The 12,678-nt window shown below is 36.0% G+C and overlaps 1 protein-coding gene across 1 annotated transcript in view; it reads left to right on the top strand.

Annotated features, from left to right (window-relative positions):
- cfap299 (cilia and flagella associated protein 299) overlaps window positions 1-12,678 on the top strand; it is a 50,269-nt gene that overhangs the window by 10,492 nt on the left and 27,099 nt on the right. Inside the window, exon 3 of the mRNA XM_016453589.1 lies at window positions 10,107-10,197. Coding sequence (XP_016309075.1) covers window positions 10,107-10,197 — 91 coding nt within the window. The remainder of the gene's footprint in view (window positions 1-10,106; window positions 10,198-12,678) is intronic.

The raw sequence follows: 12,678 nt of genomic DNA, 5'->3' as shown, positions 1-12,678 counted from the left end.
CGTTCAAACTATTAAGGTTGACATTTAAGGGATAATGTATTGTATATTCATAGTTAACTTATTACACGGATTTTTTTTTGTTTACCTATAATAATATATAAATACGGGGATATGAAATATTGAATTTACTTACATTTCACTGCTGGTCATATATTCTGTATATAACCATGTATGTGACAAATAAACAAATATTGAATTGAGATTAATGTTTTAAAATCTTACCCGTTTATAAATCCATTATGAACAGTGTACAAAACAATAGTCAGGACAATATGATCACTACAGCAAAATTATAGTAGTATTAATACTAAATTCCTCTGATTTCATTTTCAATGCAATCAAAAACTGAGACGCAAGACGGCAAGCTGCATTTGAACGAAACGAGAGAGAGCGCCTCCGCGGTGATACAAGAGATATGGATGTGTGCTGTGTTATAATGCATTGCAATTGACAACAGTCATTATAAGAAAGGAAATGCAGCAGAACAGAATCAAGTATTCCAGTAGTATAGTCACCTGACCCATCAACTTATTTTGTTCATTTAAAATGTGTGTTTGTTTGTGTGTGTGTATATATATATATATAATATAGTACACAGTGATTTATTATTAGGGCTTCATGTTAATGTTAATTTAATGTTTATGCTAAAAAAAAGTGCATACAGCTGCTAATTGTTTGTTGATTTTCAAATATAAAATTTGTTTATTTAAAATGTGTGTGTGTGTATATATATATATATATATATATATATATATAAGGGATTTATTATTATTAGGGCTTCATGTTAATGTTAATTGAATGTTTATGCTAAAAAAGTGCATATAGTTGCTAATTGTGTTTGTTGATTTTCAAATATAAAACTTATTGAAATGTTTTCAGTGTGTGTGTATCAGTTCTTTTTGAACATTTTCATCTCATTTTAACAAAGCCGTGATAATATTGATAATCGTGATAACTTTGGTCACTATAATCGTGATATGAAATTTTCATACCGTTACATCCCTAATGAGTATACCTTTCCTCATTTGTTGCTTTATGACATAGCTTCTTTTTATAGGGCACGATGTTACTCTCTGAATTACAGCAGATGTGATTGCCAAATTACCAGGCTCAGGTTTGGTCATGCAATCACTAATGTTTATACTCTTGTGATTATTTTCACCACCACATGTTACGACTGTGTGGTCAAACCCTAAATAGAGACACATGAGTTTGATGATTTAGTCTTCTTTGTGTCTGATTAATATGGATACCAGTAGAGAATTATGCGATTTGTCTCAGTTACGTTCACACCAGATATTTCCAGATAATCAACAACAGTGGAATATCAAATAAATCTTTGTGTACTGGGCTCAGTTTTGTTCTTAATGAAAGCATTGTTTTGTTATGTTCTACTTTTAGCCATTTCCTCTCTGTGTGCTGTTTGTCATGCAAGTAGCATTTTCAGTCGAGAAGGCACATTTGCTGCTCAGGCTCTGGTCTTCTTTGAAAAATGCTTTTATTATGAGCTGTTACAGTGGTTAGTGACTTTGCAGAGGTACGTATGAGTTCACCTTTTCCCCTTTACCTAAGGCTCTAAGGCCTGGGATGTTTCATGATGTGGCTTCCAGTATCTCAGTGCAGAGGTGGATTCACATTATGTAGCCTTTCGCCATAAAGATACTAGACAATCATCTGCTTTGTAGTTTGGCCTCCTCACAAATTCCGGATGTATATGATGGATTCTGCAGTGACCTGTAGGTATTATGATGAACACATGTTAATAGCTTTGTCAGTGCAGAGACACTGAACAGGACCACCTTTTAATGTGTAGAGGATTTACCAAAAGACTCCCAAATTAGTGGTGGAACGAGATGGGAGTGGATGAGAAATGACTCTTCTGCATTATACTGAAAGCCAAATGAAGGTGCATGAGAAAGTATTTGTAAAAATAACATCAAATTGAATTATTTTCTACAGTACAGCTTTAACGTGATGCTTTGGCAAATGCTAAACTAACACAAAGACTGGACAATTAAACAATGCAACAAAAGAGTAAGTAAGACAGCTCAGTTCCACTGGTCAGAACATTTTGTAAGATACAGTCCTTATGTTTTCTTAGTCTGGCTGTGGTTAATAGCTACTTTAGCTTGCTGTATGATTAGAAGGTCTTGCAGACTGATGAGGTTAGAACCACAAGCCTAACATGTGCAAAGCAGATTAATCTAATGGACCACAGTGCTTGTGATGGAGGAATCCTGCTGAATGTCAGAGTGAGATGAAACAACTCATTCCATGCAGCACGGGCATATTTAAATATCATTTAAACACCTTTTCCTACATTTTGTACATCAAAGTTGCATGCAAAGAATATATTTTACTAACATTATGCTAATGTTAATAAGAAAGGGGACTTTTCTTAAGTGAACCAGTTCAGCTTCAGGTCAAAAGATTCATCCATAAAATTCATATGAGGAGTTTATAACTAATCAAATCAATCAATTTATTGTTGAATGTTTAGACTGTGCCTTGACAGCACAGGTTAAAATGTAATATTACATTATAATATTTTAACAGAACCACAATCATATTAAAAAATATCCTTAGTATAATTTAATGACACTGCATGTTTCATTTACCACAAACATCAGTGGTTAACAATCTGTAAAGTGGAGTACAGTATGTGTAACTGATACATTTGACTCAACATAATCAGAGGTGACACAGAATTTCTTTAAAAAAAGGAGTTAAGTAAATTGTCATGCTGGGTGGAATTTCCCTTGACGTTTAACAGCCCAAAATAATATTTTCCATAAGATTCTTTTTCTCCATGTGCCCTCCGGAAAAATATTTCACGAACTGAATTTTAGAAATCACTGTACTATTGAAAGCTGCCATCTGCCAGGCCAGTATGAATATAATGTTTCTTTTCTCTTCTTATTTGAAAAAGATTTGAAGCAACTGAAGGACTGAATTCTCAACACAACATCTGTTGTTCTTAGCGATGTCTTAATCATTGTCAGGGATCCTTTTTGTGGGTAATTCGGCCAGTTGCTGAGTTTGTGAAATGTGAGGTTTTTCGATGACATTCCATCAGTAATGATCACAATTATTTGACAACACTTCAGCCATTTGATTATAATTAGAAATCGGCACAGATCAAATTTATTTGGCATGGGATGGCCAGAAGTTAGAGCTCACGGCAATGTTCGTATTTAATTTCTTTCATTATATTCCAAGCGTTAAAGCCTGCCTCTCCTTTCAGCTGTACAAACAGATAGTAAAATTGAACTTGAGAGCAGCTAGAAGATAAATCATTATTCGTAGTGTTGGTCAGTGCATAGCTGAGAGAACGCCACTGGGAACACTTTATGTCCTGTGGTTGATAAAAATCTTCTTATTTTTCTGGCCGACCATAGTGCCAGAGGTCTTTAATAGTGTATGAGCATGGTAAGCACATTCTTTTTTTATTGATAGAACACTGAAATTAAGGAAATTGATACAGTAAGGCAAATATCTTGCTGCCATATTCAACAATTTAGTTGCTAGTTTCTCATACTTGAGTCGCATTGTTGTTGTGCAGTGGAATATAAGCTTTCAGCCATGTTTCATAGAAAGGATTTGAAAGGGGAAAAGATTGATGTTTTTTTCCAATCTGCTTGAGTTAGGAACACTTATTAGGAACTTGGGCCCACTCATACCAGTGGTCATCTGTCCGAAGCAAGCAGCTCCTTCTGAATATTGTTTACCTTGTGCTTTCATGCAAGAGCGAGAGAGAAACAGAGAAAGATATGACCAAGAATGAACTGCACATCAGTGGCCATGGTTGAATCAATCTCTCCAAGACATACAAAGTAAAGTGTTGCTGTTGTTCATTTACATTTTTTTCAAGGTTAAACATTTTCAACAAGGAAATAAATACACAAATAATGTTTTACACTTTCTGCCGTATATATATATGACAAACTCTGCAACATGTAAGAAGATGAATGATAAACAGCATCCAAATTCAGAATATTCAGAAACATCCAAGTTTCATTTCTTGCTGTACCTGATCACTAGCTACAGCAATTGCTGTGTGAAGGCAGAGGCCACATTAATTCTCTCAAATGAGGCCTAATAAAGAGTCATGTCAGATTGAAGGAGAATGTTCCATTTGGCATCGTTTGTGGGGTATTTTCACTCTCCAAGCGTGACTTTTGCTGTTTCCCTAGCTACTGGATTGGGGTTACCCCTTTTACTTGCCTCCTCAACACCTGTGTTTACATTGGGGCCTCGGCCCCCATGACCCAGCAGCGGTCCCTCGCTCACACCGAAGATGAAGTGGGTTCCCAGCTCTCAAATATATGCTGCTCCTGCACTTTCACCACTATGCAATTCCTCTAAGAGTTCCATTGTGGGCATCAGCAACAGAGAGGTATAGGTTACATTCCTCCTTCATATTGGAGTTTATTTGAACACGGAGGGGGTGAAAACAAAGACAACCTGCACCATATTATTGCAATGTGAGTGTGGGAAAAGGCTTCTTTATGCTTGTCTTTGTCTTTATGTTTGACCAGCGCTACTAATGCTGCTAAAACATAAATCATCTTTTGCAAAATGCATATTGCTGGAGAAGGAAAGTCAGCTCAGTTGTCTTAATTAATGAATCATTGTATGAAACGTATACATCTCTACACTACATGTGAAAACAACATGTTTTTTTTGTTTTGTTTTTTTTGCGAAACTGGTTTTGAAACTCAAAACATCTGGAATACTATACGTTTGAGCTAAGGACTTTTGACGGGGCTAATACATTTCATGATGGGGGTTGGATTCCATTATTAAACTGTAACGTACACTTCTGGAGTCAGCTTACGCTAGGAACCTTTCAATTTACAGTTATGAACTGAATCTCTCTATTCAGCAAATTTGTGATTTTAAAAACTCGTGAAGGCTTACAGATTCTCTTGTCATTTCATTGTTTTTGGACTATTTCACAGTGATGATAAAGTAGTTATGTGTGCTTTTCTTCTGCTTAACTCGCCTAGTTATTGACACAGTTACACTATATATCAGGGGATAGACGGGCTATATATCAAGAATAAAGGCCATCTGTACTCCATTTTGGGAAAGAATCTCTTTTATTATCCTTCACTGTGATCAATTACTTCTGTGGGCGCAAGGCTAGTCCATTTGATTCCCCTCTTTTGTGGTCACGAATTCAAGTTGACAAACTCACATTTATTCATTAACACACACAATCTAAGAAAGCTTTACGGTCAAAAAGAACACCAAAATACTCATTGATTTAAGGGTAAACAAGTGATTAATATATACATAACTTTTTTGATGCTTCAGAAATGTACAGAAGAGCAAACGCTCCACAATGAATTTACCTTTCTCACTCCAATGCGCAAACACACATTGACACACATTGTGCCCTCTGTCTTTAAATTGATGCTGACCAGCTGAGTGTCATGCCTTATGTCCGAAACACCCTTAAATTGAATGTAAATAACCAAACCCTCTGTGTGCATCAACACCATTTTTCAAGGGCACTTAGGCTTGTTCTCTAAGGGCCGTTCATCATAGTCCAATAAAAATGGGGGCTTGGTTTTTTTGTGACTGTGTCTAGGTTGCTGTAGCCAAAAGAAACCATTCTCCCCCAAAACCTAATTTCTGGCAGTCCATCTATGCTCAATAGACACGTTATCTTGTATTTTGACTATGCAGTAATACTTCATGCTATTTTTTTTTTTTTTTTTTTACTTTGCGCATAAATCTGTCCTGACAACCTTGTGCAGATTAAGAAAACACAATTAGATGCTGAGATACAAGCTCCTCCTCTGTCCTTACCACACATGCCACTGCCAGAAATTTGTGAATATTAAAAGAATGCCGGATGTAAGGAATCCAGTGTGGTAAATTTTATGTGCATGTGGCATCTGGCAAATGAATAAATGTGTACTTTCCAACTAGCTATGTAAAAATGTTATTGAGACACATCTGTTTGACACTCGTATTGAATCCAAATAGTACACAGCTGTGAGTATCTTTTCATCGTAAGTACTAAACTAATGGAAACCTAGTGTGAATACTAGAATAGTTTGCTTGCATTTGGGAAATAAAGACTTACTGCTTACTGCAGTTATGCAGTTGTCATTGTTATAATTTTTTTATTTATTGTATATATTCATTTTTAATTTCTGTTTTAGGTTTAGGTTTTGTGTGTAAATACATGAAACAATGATAGGATAAGACTTTAGATGATGGACAAGTCAAACCTTTCAGGCCTATGTGTGTTGCTGTAAAATTTTAACCGTACATTTTACAGTCGTCCGCTAAACGATGCAGGACTACACTCTTAAAAATAAAGGTGCTTCACGATGCCATAGAAGAACCTTTTTGTCTGAATGGTTCCATAAAGAACCTTTAACATCTGAAGAACCTTTCTGTTTCACAAAAGGTTCTTTGTGGCGAAAAAAGGTTCTTCAGAGATGTTTTTTTTAAAGAACCTTTGACTGAATGGTTCTTCTATGGCATCGATGTGAAGAACCTTTTAAGCACCTTTGTTTTTAAGAGTGTAATCTAAAATACTTGTGCTAGGACATTAGTCTGCAGTGAAAAATTAGATCAGTTTGGCTTGAGTTCCACCCTGAAGTATTCCAAATTTTTCCTCATTACATCTTACATAATAAGAACACACACAGTTACTCTCATATCACTGTCTATCACTGACGGAGCATTCTGTTTGCATTATTATTATACTTGCTCATGGTACTGCTATTCCAACCATTGTCTTCCTAATTCAACACAGCCCTGATTGTTGATGCACAGTGACATGTTAGCATATACTTGCTAGGTAACGTCATCCATATGTGTTGAGGAATGGGTGTGCACAAAATCTGGAAGACCCTGTGGATTGCATTCTTTAAATAGATAGCCAATGAAGTTATTCCTGAGATGCACTCTAACAGGCTGGTCATATTTTTTAACACTTCTGCTTGTTGATACCAGACATTGTTTTGACAAGAACTTACTTGGGTGGTCACGTAGCTGATCGAGTTATGCATTTTGGTGGTTTGACATATTCAGGCTACATTTCATGTCGCACCTGTAGGAATCAATGTACAAATTTGTTTGTGTGAATTTGTTTACAGAGCAAACAAAAATAACTAATCCTTTTTTTTAATTGTTTGAGCATATAGAAGTAGATTGTAGATATTTTGCATGGTACTTGACATGAGCCCCAGATCAACTTTGACAGCATTATGGCCCCTGTCCTGCATTCACTGAGGAACTGTAACAAAGGCCTCTCATGCTAGTATTACAGTGCCTGGCATCCGGCTGCACGTTTATGAACTACAGGCAGCCGAGTAGTTGACCAAAATAAATGCCATGTGTGTGTTCCATTTACTTAGAGCTTTTGCCCCCAGTTTCTTTTCATCATCCAGCATAAACAAAGCAGGGCCCCAAGTGCATCATGGTCTGTTAAATCCTTTCTGAGCAGCAAGCCTGTTTGTAAAAGCCCCCCCACCTGCCACCCTGTAACCCGAGTATGGCAGCAGAGGTGGGGTGCGGGGTCTTATTAGGAATATTATGTCTTCAAGCCAATACAGGTGCATAACTTTTTGATTTCACAGTTGTTTTCTCAATGACTGATAACAAATATGCATCATTACAGGTCACCTGTTCATGCATATGATGTTTGTGTTTACGCTACTCCTGTACTAGAAATAAAAATGATATATAAATCCTAAACTATATTTCTGTCATGACAACTCTCGGAGGGATTAACATACAATGTTAATGTATTTGGTCTTGACGGAATAGATCTGCTACGCTGCTGCTGCTGCGGCAGAGCAAGTACCAAGACTTGCTACTGCCAATACATCCACAAGATGCTGCTGTAAGCATGTAAGAAATACTGCTGCTGCACATATAACGCATATGAATAGCCCTCATATAGCATACATGAATCACCTCGTAGCAGATCTATACAGGTGGAGCTGGGGAAGGTGGAGGGTTTCTGAAGTGTGCTGCAAAACTGCTACAGCAAACAAAAGCCAGGTATTTGAATATTAAAGGGTTAGTTCACCCATTCTGTGTTCGTGCTCTGCCTGAAACGCCGCTCTGTATGTGCACGCTTTGAGCGTGTGCGTGCGAGCACCAAACTGAATTCTGCATGCACATAAATGGTTTAAAACGCTTGAATGTTTAAATTGTGTACAGTATTTGAAAAATAAAGTGTTTTTTGAACATTAAAGCATGTCAACATATTCTGTTACACCAAATACACAAAATAATGATCTTTAAAAAAGCATCATATGACCCCTTTAATAAAAACTCACAAGCATACTTGCAGTGTAAAATTATTCAACTAGCAGTTTACTGAGAGTATTCTTCAAAATGTACTCACATAAACTAAAAGTCAGCTAAAAGTCTGTACGGTAACTAGTAAACTACAGTACTAGTTGCAAACCTGATGAAACATATTGATGTATGGTGCTCAATATTTACTACTGTTACACTTAAAGTACACTTAAAATTAAATTAGTTCAAAACTTGAACTTTTCTTGAGTTCCTGAACTTGCAGTATACTAGTTTTTGTAAGGCTAAATCCATGAGCAATCATTTTTCAGACAAAAATGGAAATTACTCAGTGTGATTTACTTTTTAATTAGTAGATGATAAAGACAATGAAAATCTTTGATGTGGTCACATTACTTGTGAGAACTTTGTGAAGTTTTGAAAACTAATCTAATTTGAATAGCTAATTTGAAAGTTTTTGTTTTATCAGGCATTGCAAATGGCAACTGCGAATTGTTCATGATAATCATATAGAGCTCTCAATGCCACAGAACAAGGAGGAACAGAACTGTTCACAAACTTCATTAGGACTCGTGTGTGTGTGTGTGTGTTCACACGCATTGTTTGAAGGTGCAGAAACATGAGATTTTAGAGTTTTTTTGTAAAAGCCGTATAAACTTTTTTTAAGGTACAAATTGACCTATTGGGACATTGACAGCCATCAACTTTTATTGTATGGAAAAGAGCCGTCTAAACATTGTGCTTGATACATCTTTTTGTGTTCCACTGATAAAAAAAAAAAAGAATGAGGGTGTTTCATTTTTGGGTGAACTGTTCCTTTAACATTTTACATTTCTTCTAGGGAGCAGACCAAGTTTGATAGGTTAAATGAGACAGTTTGTTCAATTTTTTGTGATGTGAGGAGAGGGAAATCTCTGCTGCCCTTTTCACCTGTTTTTGCTCCCTGCAAATTTTTTTTCTCAAATACTTCTTTATTGGCAGGCAGGTGATTCTTCGGGTATAGTGCAGACATTATGAATGTTGAGCAAATTTGGGGTGGACAAGGCGCTATTGCTGGTACTGCACTGTGAAACGTCTGAGAGATGAATGCCAATGAGTGTTATGTCAGGTGTACAGGCTGGAGTTTGCCAAATCTTTGCTTTCATGGAAAAAGGCCAAATAGCACAGAGAGAGAGAGAAAAAACCTTTGTGAAATGAGAGAGATAATAATTCAAGAGAGGATTTATTCAATAGCAATTCCCACTGTGATTAATTACCAGCAGTTTTAGGGTGGAGGCAGTATGATTTATTTTATGAAGATATCATTTTGTCAGAAATCACTCCTTGAGATTATTTAAATTTTTCAGGCAGCTTATTTAATAATTTTAATGTAACTCAATATTCTGGATATTTTTATCATCCGTATCATTGTTACAATGCTTAGGTGTTTGGTGTATTTTACAGTTCAGTTGTAATTTGAGTCAGTCAGAGCAGGATTTGTCTCTCTCAAATATTTTGGATGCATTTTTTTTTAAACAAATATTCTTCTGATATATCTCACTTTTAAAAGGTTTTAGATTTGACTTTCTGAGGTAACAATGAAAATAAACAATACATCCAAATTCATAAGTACTGTCATATCGTAGTACTTTGTATACAGTGGATTTCTGAAATAATTGTATTTAATCGCTTCATTTTTTTGGGTCTATGAAAATGCATCAATGTCAAAAAGTAAGCATCAATGTTTGCCTGTGAGAATGAATTAAGCTGAGAACATTTAGGCATGAAAGATTTTTAAGAGACATTTCAAACTGTTTAAATGTTGTCTTTTCCAGGAATCTGGCAAGTACAGGAAAGGAACTCAAAGATAACTTCCTGAGAGCCCTGGCGGAGCGGGAGGAGGCTAACCGCAGTGGGGAAATGACTGTGAGTACATTATTACAGCACTCCATTTGCTACGTAATGGGATTCCCCCAGAATATTTCTGCAATTCCATTAGGACGGGAACACAATCCACACTGTGTCAAATTCAGGAGGGTAACCCCCCTTCTCTCGCACACCTTGCTTTATTGCCACCTCAGCCTTCTTTCTCAGAGAAGATGCACCATAAACAGGAGCCACCGTTCGGGCCCCCTACATTTGGGCTCTTGTATTTCTCCAAACGATTTCATTTGTTCTTGTTTTTACAAGGCTATTTAAATTAATTAAACATTTTAGTATAGTCCGGGAATAGGCAGAGGGAATGGTTTTTATCTATTCATTAGGAAGAAACAATATAATAGGTATAAATCATTCCCTGTTTGTTCAAGTGGACTAACTTTTACCAGACTTCAGCAAATAACATACTCTAGCAGTTCACTTTATCCAATAGCATTTCCCACTGACTAATTTAATTAATTTTTTAAGTTTGTCTGTTACCACAGTCATCTTGCGTGATTTTATATATCTTTTCACCACTTGCTAACACGTGTGTACCTGCTGTGTTTGTAGACTGCAGAGCTCCTTATAATGATCCACAGTTTGTGTAAACACAAAACATTCATTTAACTTGAGCTACTTTCATTACTAATGTTTGTAATCCAGCAAATGTGAAGAGATAAAATTCTGGAGATGCTGGTGAAAATTTTTGCATTACTTCAGCACCTTTGGACCTGACTGCATTTCAGGTTCTGCTCATTAAAGATGTATAATGACTTTAAAGAGCTGTTATTTCAGATTTTCCACAACTAATTGGTCCACAGGAAACCCTTGACAATCGGTAAACTTTCATATAGACAATCTAGTCTACTGCTGTACTGCCATACTAAAGAACAACATGACAAGCTTGCAGTTTGTGAACAATGTCCAGATGCTTTAGTAGGATGTATTGATTTAAATGTTTTTGGTCATTAGCTTTGATTTATGGCTCTTGTTCAATCATTTTTAAACATTTTGATTGGTCAATCATTACATTTTAATAGTTGCAAACAGGACAAATCCTAATCCAAATCCAAACCCAGGATTGATGAGACCAGGAAGGACTAAAATTTAAAACAAAAAATGACAGTCCATGTACTGTAAGTCATGCCCGTAATTCAACTAAATGGTAATTGTACATGGTCTCTGTGTTATAACAGTTTGATTAGGAGCCTTATCACAATATCCAAGACAGACATCTGATCACCATGTGTCATGGCCTTGTGTTCTGAAGTCCTTAATAGATGAGAACCTTGTTTCATTTAATAAATCTGGGATAAAAAGATCTTGTTTGGGGATTTTTTACCTCCTACACAGGAGGAATAGTTTATTATAACTGCTTCATGGGTCAAATGGTGGAAGCAATGCAGAATTCTAATAAATCTGTGTCAGTGCAACTTAAGACCAGAGAAATAAATGGAAGTGGAATGTAAACTATAGTCATATTTGTTCTGGCCAGCCGGGAAACTAAATGTTTTTCTGCACTCACCTTGTCACAACCAGATAGAAAACAAGTGTTTTACCTGACCCTCTTGTACTAACCCCAGTGGGATGTGTGAGTTTACGATCAAATGTGGAGCACACAGCAAGCTGAGCCAGCGACTGCTGACAGACTTTCCCACTAATTGTTGACTCTGTAAACAGTGCTATTTTAAAGCCCCAATTCAGAGTCATAACCCAGTATAATTGAGGCTGATATAAAGAGTACAAGTTGTTCCTTTAGTGCAAAAAAATCTCTTTCTTGCATTCATAAATATGAGTGAAAATGTACTGTGCCGTATCAAGCAATGTTATGCTGACAGATCCTCAATTACTCAAAAGGTTTTGCTTTGCAAGTGTATAAGAACAGTTAGTTTATGCTTAGGAGGTATCTATTCATAATCTTCATAGAGTTTACATCAGGACTGTTTTCTTTTTTCCTACATGAAAATAACACATTTTCATGTTAACACAATTGTTTCAAATTATGTTTAGGTATTATCAGTTATTTGCATAATTTATTTACAGAATTATGTAGATTTTTCTGGCTTCCCAGGTCATAATTTTCAAAAAATTCTATGTCTAAATTGCAGTATAAATAATATAAATAATGCAGTATAAATAATGCACGACTGTGATTGGAAACAAGCTTGGCTGAACTCTGAACTATAAAGCTAAATTGGTGAACATGATAAAAACAGCTTGAAATTCACATTTTGAACATGAGGAAAACTCATAAGCATAACCTAGATTATCTCTGATGTAGTCATTTAATTTGATGTTTTCTGGATCTCCAAGGAGCAAGCCAGACAGTTTTGCTCACTAAGTATTTTAAAAAAAAAATCTCTATCATATCAGCCTAGTACATTTGGCTACTGTAAATAAACTGCTAACAGCTACTGTCTTGGTAAATAGGACAGAAAAAAAAACAACAGTGAAAAATTTGATGGATGGATGGATGGATGGATGGAT

The sequence above is a fragment of the Sinocyclocheilus anshuiensis genome, unplaced genomic scaffold (genome assembly GCF_001515605.1).
Source record: "Sinocyclocheilus anshuiensis isolate Anshui unplaced genomic scaffold, SAMN03320099.WGS_v1.1 scaffold1531, whole genome shotgun sequence".
Lineage (NCBI taxonomy): Eukaryota > Metazoa > Chordata > Actinopteri > Cypriniformes > Cyprinidae > Sinocyclocheilus > Sinocyclocheilus anshuiensis.
This window is presented reverse-complemented; position numbering and strand designations above follow the sequence as displayed.